The sequence below is a fragment of the Neltuma alba genome, unplaced genomic scaffold, assembly GCF_004799145.2.
Source record: "Neltuma alba isolate B1F8T4 unplaced genomic scaffold, ASM479914v2 tig00012211_pilon, whole genome shotgun sequence".
NCBI lineage: Eukaryota > Viridiplantae > Streptophyta > Magnoliopsida > Fabales > Fabaceae > Neltuma > Neltuma alba.
The window spans coordinates 1-23,895 of record NW_021636747.1 but is presented as its reverse complement, the minus strand read 5'-3'; the positions used below and the strand labels follow the sequence as shown (position 1 = coordinate 23,895).

The 23,895-nt window shown below is 32.2% G+C and overlaps 2 protein-coding genes, 1 long non-coding RNA gene and 1 pseudogene across 5 annotated transcripts; 1 reads left to right on the top strand and 3 right to left on the bottom strand.

Annotated features, from left to right (window-relative positions):
* Nucleotides 1-480: 480 nt before the first annotated feature.
* LOC114725014 (uncharacterized) lies at nucleotides 481-1,330 on the bottom strand. Its single transcript, XR_003738373.1, has 3 exons — nucleotides 1,246-1,330; nucleotides 782-848; nucleotides 481-693 (listed from the first exon to the last, which is right to left on the bottom strand). It is a non-coding gene; the product is annotated as an uncharacterized LOC114725014 (long non-coding RNA).
* A 7,597-nt stretch (nucleotides 1,331-8,927) lies between these two features.
* LOC114725013 (uncharacterized) lies at nucleotides 8,928-9,481 on the bottom strand. Its single transcript, XM_028911471.1, has 2 exons — nucleotides 9,310-9,481; nucleotides 8,928-9,205 (listed from the first exon to the last, which is right to left on the bottom strand). Exons 1-2 carry the CDS (start codon nucleotides 9,479-9,481, stop codon nucleotides 8,979-8,981), a joined length of 399 nt encoding a protein of 132 aa, XP_028767304.1. The 3' UTR covers nucleotides 8,928-8,978.
* Nucleotides 9,482-10,697: 1,216 nt separating this feature from the next.
* LOC114725015 (phospholipase D alpha 1-like) lies at nucleotides 10,698-14,287 on the bottom strand. Of its 3 annotated transcripts, XM_028911474.1 has the most exons (4): nucleotides 14,212-14,287; nucleotides 13,209-13,231; nucleotides 11,207-13,106; nucleotides 10,698-11,134 (listed from the first exon to the last, which is right to left on the bottom strand). In XM_028911474.1, the coding sequence occupies exons 1-4, from the start codon at nucleotides 14,285-14,287 to the stop codon at nucleotides 10,698-10,700; spliced, it is 2,436 nt and encodes an 811-aa protein (XP_028767307.1). The 3 variants fall into 3 exon arrangements, with proteins under 3 accessions (XP_028767307.1, XP_028767305.1, XP_028767306.1); XM_028911472.1 differs by lacking the exon at nucleotides 13,209-13,231 and having other exon boundaries at nucleotides 11,207-13,112; nucleotides 14,195-14,287; XM_028911473.1 differs by lacking the exon at nucleotides 13,209-13,231 and having other exon boundaries at nucleotides 11,207-13,094; nucleotides 14,195-14,287.
* Nucleotides 14,288-22,010: 7,723 nt separating this feature from the next.
* Nucleotides 22,011-23,176, top strand: LOC114725017 (ethylene-responsive transcription factor WIN1-like; annotated as a pseudogene).
* Nucleotides 23,177-23,895: the final 719 nt, after the last annotated feature.

Below are 23,895 nucleotides of genomic sequence, written 5' to 3'. Positions count from 1 at the left end.
ATATTAAGGACCGGAGGAGTATTAATAATAATCGAAGACCTTTAATTATTGAAATACCAGGACGGAAGGATTTGGTTTTTACTTGCGATCTAAAAAATAATTATTTCACAAATTTGCCCTTGTGACCAAATCTTTGATCCCCATGTCGCTTCCTTAATTAATTTGGGTGAAGTCTAAAGTCACACCCGACCTTTATATACTTGATATGATCATCTTTATCAAGTAAAGACAAAAATCATTGCGCATAATTTAGTGGTACAGAGCATGCTTAATTATCATATAATCACTTCTTACCAGTTCGGTTAGCGCACGGGATCTATAAGATACTTTCCAGTTGAACATGATAATTTTAAGTTCGACAAACTTCCCTCCTATTAATTTCTACGATAATGCAGTGCTGTCCTGTTCATGGTTTCAGTTTTGTGCAGGGATTACGGCTAGTCAGCTACTCGGCAAGCCTCGAGAAAAATGGAAGAAATATATGAAAGAAAAACTTGCCTCCTGTCATCAATTAAATCAGGTATAAATATAATTTTGTGGAGGTTGCCCAAACTTCTCTTTCTACAGAAGCAAGAAAGTGAAATTTACTATAGCTACTCTAACCAAACAGGAAACAACAATCCCCTACTCTTTGATGCCTCAGTCATATAGGCCATCCTGTTCCCAGACGTCCACCAGAAAATCTACCATTTCCTGTTCATATGAAAATGAGAAATCTCTCAAAAACAAAAACGAATTTTTGAGTGATTTGCAGGTTCATAGTTCAGAATCAGATGCTTACAGAAAGAGGGATGGGCTGAGAGAATGGCTTGTTGCTCCCAAGTAAACTTTCATACGTTGCATTCCAACTGCATTAACATGAATCTTAGCCCAAGTACAGACTATACGGCTTACGAGAAACAATAAACAAATTCACAGAGTTTGATCCCAAAAGAGAAATTCATCAGCCTATTTACCGCACTGTAATATTTTGGCACTGTAATATTTTTGCAATGCAAATACTAATGTAAAAGATCTAATATGCATTTGGGAAGTCTACGTTATGGGAAACATGCTCCTTACATAAGCAGCCATGATCCATTCAGCTGCAAACTAATACTTCCACAGCATAGCCTTAAAATAACAAGAGTAGCTTTCTCTTTTCTCCTAAGGTACAATCTCATCAAGACTTAACTACCAGTCAGCTACGTGCTAAATATAAAGAAGTGGACTGGCCTTTCTATGGTAAAACCTTGGGTAATTTACCTTAATTTAGGATCCAGTTGCCGTTTGGTTTGGTTATGATTGTGAGATCTATTATTTCTTACCCAACGTTGCCGAGTCCGAGTCAAAGAGAATATGACCTGCAAGAAAATAACCAAATAATTTTGGTTTTGCTTTCTCTTCTCCCATCCAAATATTTTTTTTATAAGAACAGGCAAGAGCAATAACCAACCATCGCACCGCTACCTTATTTTCCAAAATCAATGAAATACAAGGTAACATGGGAATATAAAAAGTCATAGAGATTGTTAAAGGGAAAATGCAAAATTGACTAAAGATGCCATGGAACCTGGTCAGTAATAAAAACACAATTTTAGATCAGAAGAAGAATCAGTCACCGAAAGCATTTGAACAGGGAAAAGGAGGCAACACTTTAGTCGGTCAAATATGAACCATACGTGGCTAAAAAAGAAAAGTACACGAAAAGTACTATTCCGACCTAGAAAGAGGTGGACTTAATAATTAAGCATGACGGCTCGTTCAAAAACAAAAAAATAATTAAGCATAACGATGAGTCATATAAGAATCCATCTTCCCAAAAAGAAAAGCAGGCACTGAGAGCATAAAGACACCAGGATAAAAGTACAACTTCTGGCAAAAGCTTAGCTTAATCATCACGTCTCACTAATTTAACTTTTCTTTAGCCACAACATTGCATTTTCCAGCCACAGCAACACCAAATATGGAAGCAGCAACCCCCAGTCGCGTCACTAAAGGAAAAGGGACAGTAACTTAATTATAGGGTTATCATCTTCTAGCTATCACCGCTCATGTCCAAGAAAATAATTACAGCATGCATACCAGTTTTGTCCTTTTTTTTGTCATAATTTTTTTAATCCAGATCAACATTAAAGTATCCAAAACAATTTAACAAAGTAGCTCCGGCTGAACAATAATAAAAGCAAGGAACCATACCGTGATTTACAAATTCAGCAGGATTACTGATTTTGCTAGAAGCACCATGAGGATCTAGCGCTTGGTTTGTCGCACTGGTTGATGAGATGCTTCCTTGTGACAGAACAGCACTATTGTCCATGTCATGTGTGCTTGTGGTCCAGAAATCCTCTGATGTACTGGCTTTCTTCAAAGCCTTACCTTGCATTGCCAACCCTTTCGATGGCATATCAACTGTGCTAATAACCGTTGGTTTTTTATGGCAACCAAGACAACCACTGCTCTGTTACAATGGCATTAAATTCTGTTATGCATCACAATATACTTTATGATAGTCTAAAACATCCACCATAAATTCAGACACAGAAGTCTTATAACTGCCAAAAGTTTCACAAGTACTGGAATGCCTTATGAATAAGAGTAAGTTTTGTTCCGCATCCATCTTACCAATGATAAAATTAATACCAAGTTATGATTAAGTCCGAATTTAGCACCAACCAATCAACAAAAGGCGGACTATGCTTAGAAACCACCTGTAAGTAAATGAAACGGGAACCGCATGTGACAGTGTACTCTATACTAATTTTCTACTGGGAGGATAAGGAGTGGAATGTGCTCATGAGAGCTCATGCTTATCTCTACAAGTCCTCTGATTACCAATAATTTAATCACAAATTGGGTTAGGCTTTGTCTTTTCCATAACTAAAACATCAATTTTCTATAGAATTCAGGAAAAAAGCATTCTTCTCATATATTTTATGACAAAATGAAAAGGCAAAAGGAATTATAGATTCACGCACACACTTAAATAAAAATAAAAAGCAAAAATACAGATAATTTTGACTTATTCAGACAGGATTGGAATCGAAAACGTACCCCATTCATTCAGTGTCTGAGATACCAAAAGCCAAGTAAGATCGACTGAGGGATATGGCGGAGATAGAATAGCAAGGAGCCAACTCCCAACTCCAAGAAAGGGGGGAAAAAATCAGAGCGCGAGCAATTCTGAGAATTGAAAACCAAAATGATTAAGAGGAAAAAACCAGGGAAAAGAGAATTGATAGAGCGAATCAAAAAGACACGAAGAAGCGATTGGGTTACCGTGGGAAAAGAATCAGAAGTTTGCCTTTGAAATTGTGTCGTGTTAATATGGACTCTTCGCTGCTGAAATCGATAGCTTCCCCCGTGATGTGAAAGACGTAGACGAGGGTGGCTTTTGGATAATTATTGGATTGGATTGGATTGTTGCTTCGCCTTCTCTTCCTCTTCTCCTCCGCTGGGATTTACTGGCAAAAATGGACAAAGCATGAAAAGGCAAGTGGGGGGGATTCTGATTCTGAATTACCGCCTTGTATTTAATTACTATTTTTTTGACCAAGCTGCTATTTAATTATTAGCTACTACTATAATCATAACAATAATGCAGTAGTTGGTAAAAAATGTATATTTCCATTCTAACATCAAACTAGTCAACTATTTTGGTTTTTAAATATTAATTAACTTAGCATAAAAATAATATTTATATATTACATATTTAATGTGCCAAAATTTTTATCTCTTCTTCACCAAAATTTTTTTTTAATCTATTTATCATTAATTCCTTCTAACTCACAGACAAATTTCGATCTCTGTGTCACAAGATTATATATCAATTATTTTTTCCATTTTAATTTTTTAGTTGAATATAAAATATTAAATTTATTAAAAAACTCACTTATTAACGTTTGTTATTTAGAAGATATTTGGATGGAATAAAACGATAGCTTTAAAAATATTTTTACGGTATATAAAATAAATATGTAGGGAGAGTTTATCTGAATTACAAAAAAGTGTTTTTAAAAAATATTTTCCTACTACCCAAATACCCCCTTAATATCTATAGGGTGTTTTATGTTCTACTGTACAAAAATTTTAGAAACAAGCGCTTAATAATACACTGTTACAACTTATCTTACAACCAAGGCATGGGGTAACAAGCATCTCTTATCTCATATGTAAAAAGTTACCAGTATATAACTAAAGTTAGCTATGTACTAAAAAACCGTGTGTTGATTTTTTCAAAAATATTTCTTTTGATAATTTGTATTGAAAACTACTATATTGATGAAAACTTTCTTGATGTCTATAATTAATATCCACAATTTATTAAAAAATTAAAATTATGTAAAAAAAAAGTGGATTAACTTTTTACATTTAAAATCAAATCAAAATAAATTTACTAAAACTTTATTAATGTCTATAATTAATATTTGTATTAACTTTTTACATTTAAAATCAAATCAAAATAAATATTAGCTTACTTGTAAATAATGCTGCACATATGCTGCTTAAGATAAAAAAAAGTAGTAGGTAGATGTAATATGTCTCGAATTAAATTAATTAATGGTAAAATTTTAAATAGTAAATTAAGGATATACGCGTTTTATGAGGCTTAATGAACACATTTTAAAGGCAATGTGAATTGTAATTAAGGTCCCAATACATAAAAGGGAGAGTCACCAACATTCCTTTCCGTCTCTAACAAGTAACACCTAATCAAGTGGCTTTGTGTTTTTACACAACTAATCAGACTTTACAGATAAAAAGTGAAGTAGATATGATTTATCATAAATTTGTTGCTTGCGTCTTCTTCCTGCTAATTCCTGCATTTTGCATTTGGATCAAATTTGGTTTTCAATAAAAGAAAATAATCAAGGCAAGGAAGTGAAGTTTTTGAGATTTTAAGCCAAGAAAATAAATGAAATAAATTTTTGTGTGGCCCAAATATGAGTGAATTCTAAAAATTAACCTTTTAATTTTATTGCCGTCTCTTAATTTCATTAAAATTCAATTGTAATTTTACTTCCTATAATTTTGTTTCCATTATAATTCAATGTCTGAATTTTACCCCACCAAAAGAACTCCGACATCCATGGCTGGAAATTTCTAAGATCAAATTGGCTAATAAATTATTGAAATATTACGAATATCCTAAAACATTCAAATGTAAAATTTGAAAACGTGTTGTCCTTTGCTAATTAATTATTCACTTGCTATTTATTATAGTTATTCGTAAAAGTCAACACTTATTTTCAAATTTTACAATTAGATGTTTTATAACACGTACTTCATTTCATTAGCTATTTATTATATTTATTAGCCAAAGTCAAGGCTTTTTAGTGACCAGTCATGCTGAGCTGGTCTTTTTAAGTGAAAGAGCTTTGGTACAATGAAATGATTTGGAATTATTGAAATTGAAGCCATTGATTTAAGATTTTGGTATTTTTCTGAAATTTTCACTTATTTAATCAATTATAAATATAAAATTAAATAAACGTTTGTCATATAGTTTATTCATTTCAAACTGGATGCAAGCTGTTGACTGGACTCAACTAACGAGTTTGACAAGCAAAATTTAAAAATCAGAAACAAACATTCATGAAGGATGGGACTTCCACCCTGTCACGGCCTTTAGTCAAAATACAGAAATGTCAACATCTTTCCTCCTCCATCTGTTTAGGCTGCGCCATATATGGGCTGCCTCCACCTGATCAATTTGGAAGACTTGGGTTGGGCTTAAGTTTTTTAATTGTTTGTTATATTTTATTTTGAAAAGTAGTAAGAAAATAAAATAAAATTTTGAGTGTCAAGTCTAATAGAAGAGGTTAGTCCCTCATAACGTAATGGATCAATATTTAAATCCTTACTAGAAGAAATACTCACATTTAATATCCGACAGTGTGTCGAACATGATTGTTTTTAATAAAAATATATGTATGTCTGGAAAAAAAGAATATTGATATAAATTATTTATATAGAAAAAGTTTTAATTTATGCTATTGTGTAAAATGAGCTAATACGTTGTGATTGATATAAATTTGGAGTAATGAAACTTTTCATCCCTCAAGTCCATTTTAATTATCCATCCGGTCCTAAAGTTTAACCAGGTGAAGTTCCTAAAGTTCGTACACAAGTTTATATTTTTATCTGGTATTCGTCAAATAATGAGTATATTATTCTTTTAATAATATTTATTGGTACTTGGTAGGTGCGTTAAATCTCAAGCTACCATGGATACATCATAAAAATGTTAAGGCTTGGAAATGTCTTTGATAGGGACATGGGGTATTAGTCACGGTCTCTAAATAGTATCACTAATATTTAATATAAGAGTTGATTTGACATCTAATTTGGTTATAACTATACTCCATTCGGTTCAAAATATAAGCTAAACTTTCTAAAAGGGGTTGTTTTTTTCATAAGATAACATTCACTTTTTTTTCAATTTTACCCTAATATATTCTCTTCCCTCTTTAAACTCATTTATTGCATCTTTTACTTATTCTCTTTGTTAATAAGGGTATATTAGGAAAAAACAAATATATGTCTTACACATTTATTGTTTTAAATTGATTTTAATTAGTTTCTTGAAAACCTAAATGAATAAAGTTTAGCTTATATTTTGAACCTGAAGGAGTAATATCTTAATTTACTCTGTCTCTTGTATTTATCTATTTTTTTAATATGGTCCTTATAATAGTTGCATATATTAAATGTTTCATTGAATAATAGTTTTAGCTATTACACATTATTAACAAAGGTATTTTAAGAAAGAAAGACAACACATATCTATTATAAATAGCTACCTTAATTAATTCTTTAATCTACTTAAATTAGTTAAATAATTCTTATATTGAGGATTAAAGGTAATATTATTTACATATAAAATAACATGGTTAGGTTTGTGTCGCAGACATGTTGAAATTTGGGAAGATAGGTCTAGATAGTTCTCATGATTTAAAATGTGCTAGTCAAGATGTTCAAAAATTACCCTCCATCAATGTCTAATTGAGACGAAAGGCTTCAAAGTCATGTATTGTGTAAGAGGAACTTACACACCCGTATGTTTTATTATAGAGATCAACTTCAATCTTATTGCTAAGAAAAACTTAAAAAAGATAGTTAGTGTGTTAGTATTCATAAATTTAGTTACCAGGCTAATCCTAGATACTATTATAAAAGAATTTTTTTAGGGATATTATGTTCCTATTCATAAGGTCCACTAACAATTTACTTGAAATTTTTAGTATTTCCTTCATTCCTATTTTCTTATTATAATGACCTCCTACATATTTCATAATATAATATATTTTATTTTAAGAATTAATGTTACATAATATATCAACTAATGATAAATCCTTTGAACTAATTAAATTGTTATTTCATGTAAAAATTGTTATTAGGTTTTATTATAAGAACAAAAAATATTATTTTATTTTAATTCCTCCATTAATTAAATTAGCCTTATTACTTACCAAAAAAAAAGATAGCCTTATTATATTATTCAAATAGGTCCTAATTATAAGACCCAATTGACTTATTTGAGGAGATTAAGGAAGTAATTAAGTTGGTTATTTATAATAAATAAGTGTTGTCATTTCTAAAATATTCCTGCTAATTAAGTATATTGGCTAAACTATCATTATTAATTATCTAAAAAACATGCATAAATAAAAAGAAAATGGATTGGGCTTATAATTAGACCAAATAAAAAGTCAAATTGGTCTTATAATAAGGACCGGAGGAGTATTAATTATCTCATTCACTTTTTTTTCCATAAATAAGCGTGTTTTTAAAAAAAGTTGTGTTTACATATATTTATTTTCCAACCCAATTTTCATAAATTGAATAATATTTTATAAAAAGGACATCACAAGTATAACTCAATAATGGTACCTATGTCCAAGCAAGTGAATCTAGAAAAAGAGGAGGGTGGGACAGCAAAATCTTCAATCTTTATTCGAAGTTATCAGAAGGATGACCCCACTACAAATCTTTCACATTTAATCTGCCACCCTCCCTCTCTTTATAAAATCTCAATTACATAAATGTAGAATTTATAATTCATCAAAAAAAAAATGTAGAATTTATAATCCATAAATCTATGTTAGTTCATACAGAAAAAAACTAATTATTTCCCAGAAAAAAGGTGCATGTAAATACGCTTTATGATGGAGAAAATTGATTTGATTCAATCATCATCAAACTAATAAATACTGAATTATTATTTATGTTTTTTTATCACTAGGAATTTCCATTATGAGCACTCAAAAGTAAGTTCTCTCAGGAGTATGGAAAAACCTTCCCACCTAAGTTGATTCTATAAGCAAGTATGAGTTAATGATTAACAATAATAAGATTTTCTTTTTATTTCTAATGATTTAATAATTAAGTTATGTTTAAAAACATTAGTACCAGAGAGACCGCTCATTACAGAACAGAGCGCAGAGCGTGCTTCAAAATTTACATTTTTCTGAATATATTTTCTTGGAGAATTATATCTAAACCAGTTTCCACTCTAATTTAGCCATATCGATATCTTTTATTTAATTTTTTTAATTTAAATAATCAAATTATTATTATTTGAGAATCAACTTATGTTTCTTGCCTTCAGGAGGAATTTTTTTTTTTTTACTTTCAAAAAAATATGCGAACATATTTAATATTATTTAAAAATTGGGTTAAACTTTTACAAAAATTCAAGGGGGCATGAACCCACTCAGCACTGCCTAATGATGCCATAATTCAATAAAAAATTATTGAGATTATAAAATATAAATATATAATAAATGCAGACGAGTTCATTTAATAAGACAACAATCAAATAGAAACACAATCCAAAATGTCCTTTAGTTATTTACAATCCCACACGACAGATTTTTCCCCTGCAGGGCTCTTCAGTCGTCAGGCTTCTCTCTTTTCGGTGGAGGTGAAACGAAGAAGGAAAAAAACAGAGGAGACAGAGCGTCAAAGTTTCAGATTCCTTATTCCTACGTCCGTTATTAAGAGCATTCGATCTTACGTACTCGGTCTCTCAAAATCCCATTATACAGAGCGATTCGGTTCGCTGGCATTCCCATGATCTCTTCAATTTCATCTCTGCAACTTCTTGATGCTCTGATTTGCTCCCTCTGTTCGTTCTCTGGCCCTTCACTTGCTTCCTTCACATTATCTGCAAATTGTACTTTCTTCTTCTTCTTCTCCTTCTTTCTCTCTACTTTCTTTTCCTCTGTAACATGTACAAAATGATTACCACAGCAATCACAAAGATTCTTCCAAATGAAGATTGTTACGATCAGCAAAAGAAGGAAAAAGGCAGAGGAAACCCATTACCTGAACACAAGCAAGAGCGTAGATTTTGTTTGGTAGAGTCCTGAGAATCGGAATTCCCAGAAATAAAGGACGATGGGGAAATGATTTTACTTGAGAAAGAAAGATAAAGCACAGTGCATGATGATAGAACCATGGCAGTGGTTAAAACAAGACCCTGCGACATGGAAGTCATATTGCAAGAACAGAGCTGTACGTTCAAGAACAGGGACGGTAAGATCGAGAAGCAAATCTATTATCTCAACAAAGAAAAGGAAGACTTGCATAAATAGAAAGTGGGTGGGTAGGCTTGAAAAGTATATGGGTGGAAGAAAAAGAAACTATAAAACTGAGAAAGAAATGAATGGGAATTTCACATGATGATTACAGGAATTGGGAAAAAAAATGCCACTAGTTCATTGGTTGTGGTTGACGTAAGCGTGGACGCAATGATCTGGAGATTTCTCTATGTGCTTTTGAAATTTGGTTTTGCTTTTGCTTATTTGGAAACTGGCAAGAATTTGGCAAAAAGATGCATGAAAATTCTTGATGTTGTTGTTTCTAATTCTATTGGCGTCTCGTCAGCCATTTACTTTTCATACTCAAATGATATTTTCATTTATTCAGTCATTTAATCATAAGTAAGAATCATGTTATGTTGAATGATTAGTTAATTGTCAAATATCTTCTAATACGATAAATAACATAATGCTTATCCAGTTCTAAATATAAAATGTATTTTATAACATAATTTACATAATAAAATACATATTATATTTAGGATTAAAATAATATCTATCAAGAAAATTTATTTTCATTACTTTCTCCGACTTATGCTTACTAGTATTATGTTTCGGTATTATCATGTAATTAAATTTTTCCCTTTTATATAATTTTCAAATTTTTATTTGGTTTTTAGGCGAGGAGAATTCATTTATCAAAAGAAAAATATACATTGGCGCTCTTTGACAAGACATTTTCTAGAAGGTTTCAGCATTGTGCTGTTTTAAATCTTTGTGAAAAGAGAAAAATGTTTTATTGAGAGAACTATGGAAAAGAAATCATTTTTAAAGATAAATTATTTTTTTCAATTTGTGTAAAATTAACAATTTGGTCTTATAAATAACAACAGAGGAAGTACTATAACATTAACATTCAAGTCTTTGACACTACCAAAAATTGCACAATTAGTTTTCCCCATTACACATCTCTATACGAATAGTCAAAAACACATTAAATTTCATTGCAACATCAGATGCTAAAATCATTAATACCTGCGCCATTACATCATTTGATTATTGGACATAACTCAAACACCCCAAAAAAAACAAAACCACAATAATATATGATCATGAAATAAAAGAAGACCAAAAAGAGAGAAGATAAGAATGCTGGAGTAATCATCAAATTGATTAAGTAGTGAGGATTGGTGGCATGTAGTCTGACTTGGCACCAAGAATACGAGCCTGTGTATCAGGGAAGAACTCAAAGCCTTGCAGTTCTTGAACTCGCCCTTCCCTAGAAATCTTCACAGGATATCGCAGCAAATGCCCTGGAAGATCTTCTTCAAATGATTCATCTGAGTACAATTCCCAGTACTTATCAGCCATCTGGTTCACCTTCTCCACACATTCTTCACTTTCTGGGTGATTGAAACACTCCTCCATCACCCCAAGATGCTCATACCACAACGCCATTCGGAATCCATGGATCTGTCCCCTCGCCGGCCCCCTGCTCGTCGCCAAATGATACGGCTGATATGCCCCCATCGCTATCTCTGTGTCCCTTGATCCATCCATTGACCTCTGGTTTATGTTCGCAGATCCCACGATTATGTACTCATCATCCACTGCACAATATTTATATGTTACTTATGACTCAAGTTAATTAACCTGTAAGAATAATGAATCTTCGTACGAACCTATCATCATCTTGGTGTGAACATAAATCATGAAGCGACGAGCTTTCTGGGCTTTTTCATAAGGGGTATCAGGTTCTGGTTGTTCCGGTGGTTCATACTCGCCGTCTCGTTTCACTTCTCTGTTTCCCAGACAGAAGAATGTTAAGTACTTGCGAGGATCTTCCCTTATTCCCTTTGCCTCCAAAGCTTCGACAATGTCTTTATACATTGTGTCCATCGTTCTTCTCTGCCAATCTAATATTGCCTGCACGGAGCCGCTGTCTGGTATGCCCTCCGGCCACATCGGAATCACCACGTACACCGTGAATCTCTCTCCTGCTTCGATCTTGCTTACGATTTTCAGTGATAGTTCTTTGGGTATGACGTGAAGTGCGTTAATTTCTTCCGGCTTTATGTCGCCATCTTCAGCGCTCCACGCATATGAGCTTCCCAGAAAATACTGATTCTCTATGTATATGAACTTCCTCGCTCGTCTTATTGCATGGATATATGCATCTTGAATGCTTCTGTCTACGATGTTTTTTTTCCCACTCACGAGCCCGGCGTCGGCTGCTTCTTCTGGGCTATCTGGGAAGCCAAAGGCAGCGCCGCCGTCGATGGATCGGAACAACTGAACATTCCACGTCTCGTGATCCTCCGGGAACATCACCGGAGATGGCGGAATAACTATCTCCTCGAGCTCTCCATGGGAGACGAGCACATCCTTCCCTCCTTGCTTCTTCCATCTCTGTTCAAAATTAAACAAAACATCCCAAGCAACGGGTCCTTCCAGACGCGAATGTATATCGTGCCACGGCTCCCGGGGTCCACCTTTGTTGATGTCGGCGCCGGCGAAGTTAGGTTGATGAAAGTCATCGTGATGAGCAGTGTCCAACGTTCTGAAAAGTGAATGAAACGCAGTGTCGTATCTTCCGTCGCATAAATCAAGCCCACCGACGAAACTCGCTATTCTTCTCTTGCTGGACGACCCTCGTCCCGGAAGCTCACCGTCCACCACCACGATCTTCTGGTGATGAGTGAACATGGTGGAAATCTGTACGTCCTGTATTATACTCCCGGCACCTTCGTCGGGATCACGAGGGCATAAAACACAGTGAACTGGAGTATCTTGAAAGAATTTCTCAGTTTCTTCATCATGTGTTGCCATTAACCCGTCCTTTTTTAACAGACTAACAGAAGTTCTATCGTCCCAAACAAGCATCAAAACCTTAACCCCTTCATTTGCTTTATCTTTCAGAAGCTGTCCTAGTGTCATGTGACCTCCATCTTTTGGCCTCTTAGCATCTCTCACTAGTTTAATCTCAGTGTAAACAGACCAACCAGTGATGTATATAAAGTGCTTTGCATTTCTAATTGCGTCGAAAACATCTTCCCAACATCGATGAGGTTCATAATACTTGTCTTCTGAGAGGGGGATTCTGGGAATGAAATCTTCAGGGACATGAGCGTCATGGTACAAGGTAACCTTACAACCTTGTCTTTGTGAGAAGAAAGTGTAGGGTACTCCTGGGTATTTAGGGCTCCGAATGCCTCGATTCCAGTTTCTGTCTTTTGTGACGTCGAAGTATTGGAGCTTGACGTGGATTTTGGAGCCGATGGGTTCTTTTTCTTCGTTTAAGATATCGAGCCATTCATCGTAGGTGTCACCGCCGATGATGTTGTCGACGGGGACGTAGGCTCGTCCGATTAAGGTGGCGCCGATCTTGTTGACGCCTTTGACGGTGAAGATGACGTTGGATGCGACGTGGGCACAGTATATGTGGAAAGATTCTTGCCATCTGAGACTGGAATCTGTGTTTTCCAAAACCCTGGTTCTTCCCACTCTTGCTTTCTCCAGATCAATGGTTGCGTACATTTGGGATGATCCCTTCCCTACACCAACCGTGTCCTCGATTTTTTGCTTAAGCTGCAATATTAGCACCGAGATAATTATCTTAAATTTCACACCATATTCAGGAAGTCCAGTTTAATTAAAAGTAAAATCAGTATTAATCTATAATACTCCTTCTATTTTTAATATAAGATCTAATTTAGAATTAATATTAGTTTTATATTTAAGACCTATTTCACATGTTTGTTATTTTTTTTTAAATTAATTTTATTGATATTCGACAACAATATATAATTAATTAAGAGAGGAAGGAAGGAAAATTAAAGAAGATGTTAGATATTTAAAAAAAAATATTATATTACTAATTTAACAACACCCTTAACCTATTCAAATGAATTAATTAGGTCATACAATAATTAAGCCACACTATTTTTTTTTAATTTAGAGAAACAAGCACTAACGAATTGAAGTTATAAGTAGATCGGATCAAATCCATGACCTTCTATTCATAGAAAAAACTTTCATGCAATTAGGCTTTTAGCACTGTTTAAGTGTCTATAAGTTATAATAGCAAAGTTTATTCATGAGACCCAGCTAAGTTATAAACTAATGCTGATGATGACTTTTTTTAAGTTAAAGTGAAAAAATAAATTTTAAAGGTTAAATTTTAAAAAAATGTGATATAAATTAAAGGACTCAATTCTTATGCAATAGTCTTGGTAAAAGAATTCTTATGTAATAATTATTATGCATCAAAATTTTGTATATATAATAATTAAGATATCAAATTGAACATAATAATTAAGGAGCCAAAAGTGGCTGTCTTTTCCAATTTAATGAAATCTTCATTGATTTAATTAAGTCATGGTAATAGAGGTAAATAAAACTGAGCATCAACGTGAAGCAATAGAAAACATAACCAAACCACACTTAACTTGATATGCTAATTAATTGAAATGACAAATAAGAAAATGAAACAAGATCAATAGGGTAATTGGATGACTTATTAGGTGCAAACGTAAGACGAAAACTGGCACTGGAAGAATCAAAAAGCCAAAAATTGTCGAAATCAGACTCCAAGAAGGGTTAAACAAGAAGATTAATTAAATTGACAAGAAGACAAACATGGAATTAATAAATATTAATTAAATGATTACCATGCCGAAAATACTGCTATCTTCACCAGCATTTAGCTTATCCACCTCATGAATGGTGGCGTGGAGTGTCCCATGAAGATGAGTTTCTGCCATTAATTAATTTATCAATTAATTATCTCTCAACCTGCAACACAATTCAGAGAAAACCAACACAAATTAAAACCCTTAATATGTCATTAATCATACTTAGTTGGCCACTTCAGTAATAGAGAGCAACATACACAGCAAGAAAATATATCAGAAAGAAAAAACTCACAGAAAAGAGACAATAAACTTGTTGAAGAGAGACAGAGATAAAGAGAGATGAATCAAAAGAGAAAAGAGGATCAGAAATAACTGTAATACAAAATAATCATGTGGTGTTATATTCACCAAATGGCAAAGACAGATCCTACAAACATGCGGCTTTTGAATTGATATTGACTAATTAAACCTCAACTCAGGACCAGAAAAGAAAGCAAAAACAAATATTAAACAATTTATATTAATCCGATGTCCAAAATATAAAAATTATCCGGTCCTAATTATAAGACCCAATTGACTTATTAGGAGATTAAGGAAGTAAGTTAAGTTGGTTATTTATAATAAATAAGTGTTGTCCTAAAATATCCTTGCTAATTAAGTATATTGGCTAAAACTATCATTATTAGAAGGAGATATCTTGAAAACAAAATACATAAATATAAGAGAGAAAATGATTAGGTCTTTATAATTAGGACCAAATAAAAATCAAAATGGGTCTTATAATAAGGACCGGAGGAAGTATATGGTATCATGAACACTGAAGAGAAGTTAAGGTCACATCAATGTTGAACCAAACAAGAAAATGGACCACATAATATCTTTTTCTGAATTTATAATATAAGTTAGTATGCCAATAATTAATATATATAGTTCATTCGATCAAACTTTTTATGGGAAAAATTTGTTTATTTTATTTTCAGAAACATTTCATTTAATTAAACTAGGCCTTTGTCTTTATATATGGTCTGTAATTTATTATTAATTTAGACATTTTTTAACATCTGTACTGTTAAGATAATATAAATTTCCAATATATATTATGTAGATGTTAAGTTCTTGGAATTATGTCATCATCGTAATTTATCTGATTACCTTTTGGACCATCAAGATCACATAAATGCATATTTTCTGCCGACCATGTGCATTCAAATTAATGGTAGCAAAAATGATATATATATATATATATATTTAAATGTTCTAACTTTATTATAAAGCTCCACCAGTAGAATTAAGTACACATTCGGAACTTCAAATTAAACGTCTAACATTTTCTGGCAAAAGGAAATGACTGTTAACTAATTAATTCCAATAATAATCATAAAAATTATGAATCTATTTAATAATCTATATAAGTAACTCTTTGTGCCATCAATGCAATTTTCTTCATTATAAATTTATTGTCATTACCAAATCAGTTAAAACTATAAAAAAAACCTGTAAATTACAATAAAAAGAAGTTAATTCCACTCACTCATCAATAAATCATACTACTATTTTTTAATAAAAAAACTCTTCTTAAAAGCATAGTTTAGTTCATCCACCCCCCTCTTTCTGCCATTACTGCAATTCTTAGTGTTTTCTGTCAAATTAATTTGGTCCAGTCTCTTTGGCCAAGGCCTAGAATTTAAATGCTTTAGACTTCTCTCTACGTACATGGAGAAGCTACATTGCAGAAAGCTATTTCACTGTATTACCCTAATCCGTGAGGGGAATTAATTACTGCTCCATCAATAGAATTTGATTTAATTTTTTTTTGTGACAGAAAAAATAATTAATTAATTATATTACATTTACATTTGTACAAGACAGGACCATTATATGAAGACTTGGTCCAGTTTGTATTATTGCCATAACTGATTAAAAACCTTCAAGTACGTATTAACATTGCTATTAATAATAACCAGCAATTAATTAATTATATATCTAATTAATTAAACCTACATCAAATTAGGGTTCTCATTGAGGATATAAATTTGACAGCTCTAGTACAATTCATTCCTCATGCAAGGGTGGGTGAGGGAAAAAGACTAATTTTGCTGAATATTAGATTGGTAGGTCATATAAATATAAATATATATACATATATATATATATATAATTTGAGAGTGGTAAAACGTTCAGGTCTCTCTTATAGGTCAGCAATTAATCATCAAGTTGTGAGATTAACTAGAATTAGAATCTAATTTCTTTTTGGCTGCTCGAGAATTAATTCATAATTTTTGAAGGACCACCAAGTAAAATTTAGAGGAGGCAGCAGAATTGTTAGGCTAAAATAGTGGAAACAAGCCAGACGACCCTAAATAATTGAATCTATATTTGCTGTGCATGTAATTAATTTTCTGGGGTCAGAAAGTTGTACTTAATCAATGACCGACTCCGATCTAGTTAGTAACCTCCATCATTACTCCAAGCCATTAATAAATCTTTGAGCAATTATTTTATTTATAACTTATATACATATCCCATATATATTCTTTTTAAATAATTAATTGATAAATCCAAATCTTCAATTATATGTTTAGACAGGTGAAGTTAAAAAGCTATCTCTTTGGCTACATGTGCGAATTATTTCAAAATCAAAGTGCTAAGTGAAAAATGGCATTATTAATTGGACGTATAAAAGCTAAATTAAGCAAAGAAGAAGCATGCATATAATGTTAACTTTTGCTCATCCAAGCCAGCAAGTAATATGGCGAAGCATATAACTCTAGGTATAGTATGAGAGGGAGAGAAATTTTCGTTTTGTTGTTGACTTATTTTGGAGTTATATTATATAGGTTGAATTTTAAACAATTGTTATAGTATGAAACTAGCTAGCGTATGATGTCTGGCTATCTACAAATTGTCTGCTTAAAGAATTTCCACCTCGCATGTTGATGGGAAAAAAAAACATATTTTTATAGTCGGGGGCAGAGCCAAAATTTGAGAATGAAGGGGGTGCCATACTAAAAGGCAGGTATAATATAAAGTCTATGTAAATTTTAGGATAAAAAATACATAAAGGGGAAAAAATTTAACACTATGGGGATGGACCCACCAGTGTTCCCCTTCGCCACCTCGGTCTACAATATATACTCCATCTGCTCTATAATATAAGAAGTTTTTTTTGAAGAAAATTTTAATTCAAAATATAAGAGATTGATAAGGTAATTAATGATAGTTTTAATTTCACTTTCACTCTAGGAGTAGAGAGGTTTTAAATGCAGAAGATCAGAGAGAAGAAAATTTTCTTATTACATTATTTAGTAAGGGTAAAATAGGTACTTTCATCAATTTGAAATACATCTAATGACTTAATTAGTACTCGTTAGTTTGTGAAAAGACTTAGTTAATGTCTTATATTATGGGTCAGAGGGAGTGTGGGTGTATGTATGTGCACTCGCGAGCCAAAATTACTATGCAGTTTCACATAAACAATATAATAACTAAAAAGTCTCTTGGATTATTGTCAATATGCCATGATTTATTGTCATTTTCTGCACCATATTTTGTTATCGTCATGTTGCTCACTTGTTGTAAAACTTTTTAACGATTAATTGTTAGTTATGTGGGACCGCAAGATTTTTTTTTTTGAGGCAAAATTTGGGTCAAGTTACTTATAATATCTATTATACTAAATTCATAGATGAATTTACTAGTGCACATATGCATTTTATTAACTAACAATAACAAAATAACAAGTGTTTATATTTCATTGATGAATTTATAAATATACATATGCATTTTAACAACCAACAATAGTAACATTACAATTTTCTATATCAAAATTTAAAAGCCCAAATTTACATTGTGAGAGTTAATACAAAATTTTACAAGTGCTCATTGGTGGATACCCAAATGCACATACGCATTTTAACAATCAACAATAACAAAATAACAAATCTAATTTAATGGATGTAGATAAGTTGATCTAAGAGTCCTCCCCCCTTTCTTCGTATATAATAACTTAAATAAAAGTTTAGGAAACTGAAATTACAAAATTGCCACGAAATTACATTTACTCCTATAGAAAAAGGGGAGGAATATTTGGTGGGGTGGCCACAGAAGTGCAATAAGTATATATTACCTCTGGTCCCTAATATAAAAACTCGTTTGACTTTATTTTGGTAATAAATATAAGGACACAATTCACTTTATTTATCATATTTATCTTTTTTTTCCTTAAGTAATCCTGTAATAATGGTAGTTCTAGTCAATACACTTAATTAAAGATATTGAAAACAATACCTATTTATTACAAATAATTTAACGCTTTCTTTTTTTATTTATTCAAATTAGTCGACTAGCTCTTATATTAAGAACCGGAGTAAGTATTATATGCATGATTGAAAAAAGATGTGTTTGAGACTTTTGCTGTGGACTGGAGGAGGAATTGGGATAACGTGAGGCGTTTGTTTGTTCCTTTTACTATTCATCTCTTGTGTCCTTGTCTTTAAGGGCACCCCCACCCTCCTCTCTTCCTCCTTTTGAACCACATAAGTAATAATATAAAGCACGACTACGCATCCTTCCCTTTCTCATTGTCCCACGTAAACGACAATCCACCTTCCCTCTTACGACAACTACGTTTCATTCATAATGTATCTTCGTCATTGCCCCCACTTCCCCCCTCCTTTTATTCTCTCTTCTTTTGTTTACCTTAGTTACCCTCTTCTTGTTTCCACTTTTACCTCGCGCGCCTCTTCTTTTTCATTTCATTAATATTATTGTTCCACCAAAAATTTCGAGTTTTGAATATACTACTCTCTCCGATATTCCTTTCTATAAATTCAAATTTTTTAAATTAATCTAATATTTTTATAAGATTAAATTTGATATTATTATCTGAACATTAAATGCATTTTTTAATCAATTTTACCCATAATTCATTGTGTTATCTTTTTTTTTTCATATACATTCTCTTTCATTTTTATTCTCACTATTCTTTTTCTCATCCACCTTCCTATATATAAGCGTGTATTTAAGAAAAAAGGAAATACAGTTCTGATAATTTGTTGCTTTGAACTAAAACTAACAGATTTCTTGAACCACATAATTATACTAATAATCTTATAAAAAGGAGCTAATGTAGTATTATTTTGCATCACTTTGTGATCTTGAGGGAACCAGATAATTAATTAAGTTGCATGTAATGATGAGATCAAGCCGTCAAGCGACAATCTCTGCAAGTACAGCGATGTATTACTTCTTCTACATTAATTTTCAACAAAACTTCTTGTTCATGAAATGGAACACGTACAGTTAATACTCTTATTCAGTTGCATACGCTAGAACTCCATGAAGGAGCTAGTTAGTGGATTATGTTTAGTTTTAAATATAAAATCTTAATTTATTTTTTGTCTCTCACATTAGTCATTCTTTCACCAACTGATTCACCTAATTTATATATTAATGTGCTACTTTTAGTCTTAAATATAAGATTTAGTTTTTAGTGTAAAACTAGATTTTATATTTAAAACTGTAGGTAACATAAGTTAATTTTACACAAGGGTATTTTAAGGAGATTGTATCATGTTTTTTATAATTAATTTATTTAACTTCCTTAATCTAATCAAGTTATAGTTAAATAGCTTTCATATCAAGAATTTAAAGGAGTAATTCATTTGTTTATGCAAGTTATTTGTGCTATTTATACTCAAGCTTGATATAATAAAAAGAATAAAAATCATTTTAAAGACAGGGTTAGAGTGTATTTTTGTCTTAAAAGTATTTTAGGAAGAGTTATACGCACCATAAAAAAAATTGTAGAAACGTATAACACTTAATATTTCAAAATCGGTATATTAATGTTGCAATGTTTTAATTTAATGGTCACATTATATAAAAAAAGTCTCATCATGGCTTACAATAATGGTTGACCTACTATTGGTCATTAGAAAGAGAAATGAGAATACTACACCAATTTTGAAAGATTGTGTATCATATTGTTTCATAATTTTTCTCAGAATACCCATAAATTCTTCAAGTTAAGGAATAATATTCATAAAAATGTCCTTTAATCTTTGAAGATGTTTTATACCTCCAATCAACAACTTTGATCAATATTAGCAGTTTTGCAATGGACACAAATTTCAAATTGAATCCCCATATAAGTGAATAATATTGTGTACAATAGGAAAGACGTATGCAAGTTGAAATTATATATCATTGTCACACTTTTTCATCAAGTGCAGAGAATCTAACATTAAAAAAAATAATAGAAAAATAGCAAAAGAAGACAAAAAATAACTAGGAACTTAACATTATGTTATTGGATGGATGTGGCATATAATAATATAGATAAAAAGAAAGAGAATATTTTGTGGTTGTGAGATTAGATTGAGAAATGTAAGTTTGGTATATGAATCAAACAGACTTTCGGGTAAGGGATCTAAAGCACTTCCTCCTTGGTGTAATACAATACATCACTTACTGCCAAATAAACTGCCCAACCAAATGCTCAACCAATAATTCCTTCTTCTTTTCTCTTTTATCACTTCAACCTTCTACTTCAATCATTCATCTTTTTCTTGTTTTTTTTTTTTTCAATTTTTGTTGCCTTGTGGATTTTGGAGGCCTGATTGGTTTTGGATTCTCTTCAGTGGGTTATTGTTTATTTTTTTAAAGATAAAACTCAAGTCAAGTTAGTTTATATTTATTATTAGGTCAAGTTCATAGGTGATACATATGCATTTTAACAGCTAACAAATAAAATACTAGGTGTTCATATTTTATAAGTAAATTTATAACTGCACATACATAATTTAACAACTAATTAATAGTGAACATATTACAAGTATCCTATGAAAATTTACAAATCTTGATTTACGATATTATAGGAGGTGATACAAAAATTTATAGGTGTTCATAAGTGAATTTACAAATGCACATATGCATTTCAACTACAAACAATAAAAAAATAAAAAGTAAAATTAGAGAATTTGACATAATAAATATAAATAATTTTCCTCAAATTTTGTTTTTTCTTTTTTTTATTTTTTCAAAGGTTTCGAATCACAAGTAATAAGGAATTGCGATCTTTTACAATTTAAAGGGGAGTTTGAATACCTCCTAAAATCAATTTAAAAAAAAAGTGATTTCACATAAGTTGAGATAAAAATTTTCTCATCTACTTATCTTGGATACTATAAAATCACTTCTAAAAAGCTAATCTAAATGTCCTCTTAATTATAAATAAGTTTTCAAGACATTATATTACAATGACATTGTTTCATTTATTTTTCCTCCCATTTTGTCATCACCTCATTCAAACAACACATTAGAGTATCTTTCACAAACACAAACTCATTGGGCGACTCTCTAAACTTCCAAATTCATAATACTAACAACATATGTATATCACCATGTTATAAAACTAAATATGTTTCTCATATGTTATTACCTAGCGTAAAGTTGGAGAAAAAATTATTACACACTGTAAGAAACGCAAAAAGAAGGAAAACAAAGATGAACTTCTTAGAATATAATGGAAGTTGAACAAAACTAAAAACTTCCACAGTAAAAGTCTAATACAAAGCTATTATAGTTAAAGACACCTCAAAGATCACAATTTATTGTTACAACGATTATAGTAAAGCGGGACCACTTTGTTTACACTTTAGGACTCCTCCACCAAAAATCACAAGTAGCCTCCAGTCCAACCAGCCCCAAAGCTGCTTTATAATAACAACCCCATTCTTGTAACTTTTCATGACTTTCTCATTTCATCTCTCTCTCTCTCACATTTTCTCACCGTCGTCTCCTCCTTCCCTCTCCCTCCTATTCTTTCAGGGGAAGTCAGTTTCTGACAGAGATGGTGCAATCAAAGAAGTTCAGAGGTGTCAGACAGCGTCATTGGGGCTCATGGGTTTCTGAGATTCGCCATCCTTTATTGTATTCTCTTCTCCCCAACTATACATCCATTTCTCCCCAGTATCATCCATCCCTCTGTTCTTCTGCACTTTTTCTTCCCACCTATTTTCATTCTTCCTATTCTCTCTCTCTTAATGTTCTCTTTTCCATTTCTCTGTTTCCTTCCTCAGAATACTCATAAGGGAAATGTACTGTAGTGCTCTGTTTTTCTTCTGGCTCTGTGAATTCATGTGTATTCATTCCCAGTTCTTCATTCCTTAACATATAAGATAGTTTCATTTTCGGATATATATTGCCTTGACGTGATGTCATATGTTCAAAATTCTATGCCTACGTACTTTCATTGTCTTTTCCCCAGAAAATTCATCAGAAAGGAAAAAGTAGCGATTACTCTGTTTTTTTTTTAATTGCCTGGACATTTCTGGCCCCTGCAAGATCCCCTGTTCATCATTGATTCATTTTTTTTCAGTCGCTGTCAAAAACTCATAAGTTTTTATGTTATTGGGTATAAAAAGATTCTAATTCACACGTCATGTTTGTGCTTTTTTAACGAATTTCATAGAAATAATTCCTTAAATCTGATGTGGTTTGTGAATTCAGGAAAAGAAGGGGTGGCTAGGGACGTTTGATACTGCAGAAGAAGATAGGTGCAGAAGAAGCCGCACGAGCATACGATGAAGCAGCCATTTTGATGAGCGGTAGAAACGCCAAAACAAACTTCCCAGTGGCCACCAATAACAACAATAACAATCAAAATCACCATTCTTCATCTTCTTCGTCCTCCTCCTCATCTTTTTCTGAAGCTCTCAGTGCAAAGCTTCGGAAGTGCTGTAAATCCCCATCGCCATCTCTCACTTGCCTGAGGCTGGACACAGAGAACTGTCACAGGAGTGTGGCAGAAGCGAGCAGGGCCTCGCTCTGACTCCAACTGGGTCATGATGGTGGACTGGAAAGGAAGAAACTTGAAGGCTCAGAGATGACGAGGGAGTCGCCGGCGCCGGAGACGGAGGAGAAGAGAAGGTGAAACCAGAAGAAGAAAACAGTGAGCTGGACGAGGAACAGAAGATGGCGTTGCAGATGATAGAAGAACTCCTTAATAGGAATTGAACGCTCTGTTCTTTCATCGATCGTCAATGTCAATGTGGGGCTTCGAATAATTAAACCTTTCATTTATATAGGACTCGGAAGCTCGTGCTTTCATATTCATATAACCAAATGCTTCTCTTCCGTTTTTATTATTGTTGTTTTTTATTTTAGAAAATTAATTTGATGGCAAATATTTAAGGTTATATCACGTAACTTTGCAAGTGTAGTGTCCTTTTCTTTTGTATGTTTCTGTTAGTTGAAGAATGGAAAATTTGGTTGTATCAAGATTTAATGTTAGTGTGAAATGAATATATCTCACATGTTTGAATGCCTTAGATGACTATGACTACGTTTATAATTTAACGTTTTTATCAATAAATTGAGAAAAAATTATTAACATGTATTAAGTGATGTAAAATTAGAGTATAGTATAACCTTTAAAATAAAAGAATTATCAACTTTAATTTTTCAATGATTATTTCAGGGAAAAAGATGTAATTTACTATTATATAGTTAATTATCTTCTGTAAAGAATAAAAAAAATGAAAATATTATTTGAACTAATTTATGAATATGATTTATATTCTAAGCTAGAAAGCATGATATGTCTTCATAAACGTGGCAAAAAATGATATGCCTTTATAAACCTTAAATTCTTGATATGTTCTCCATATCGTAGTGTTTTTTCGGTTTAGAGCCTAGCTTCTTCACTTCTCGTCCTTTTTAGTCATCTTCTTTTT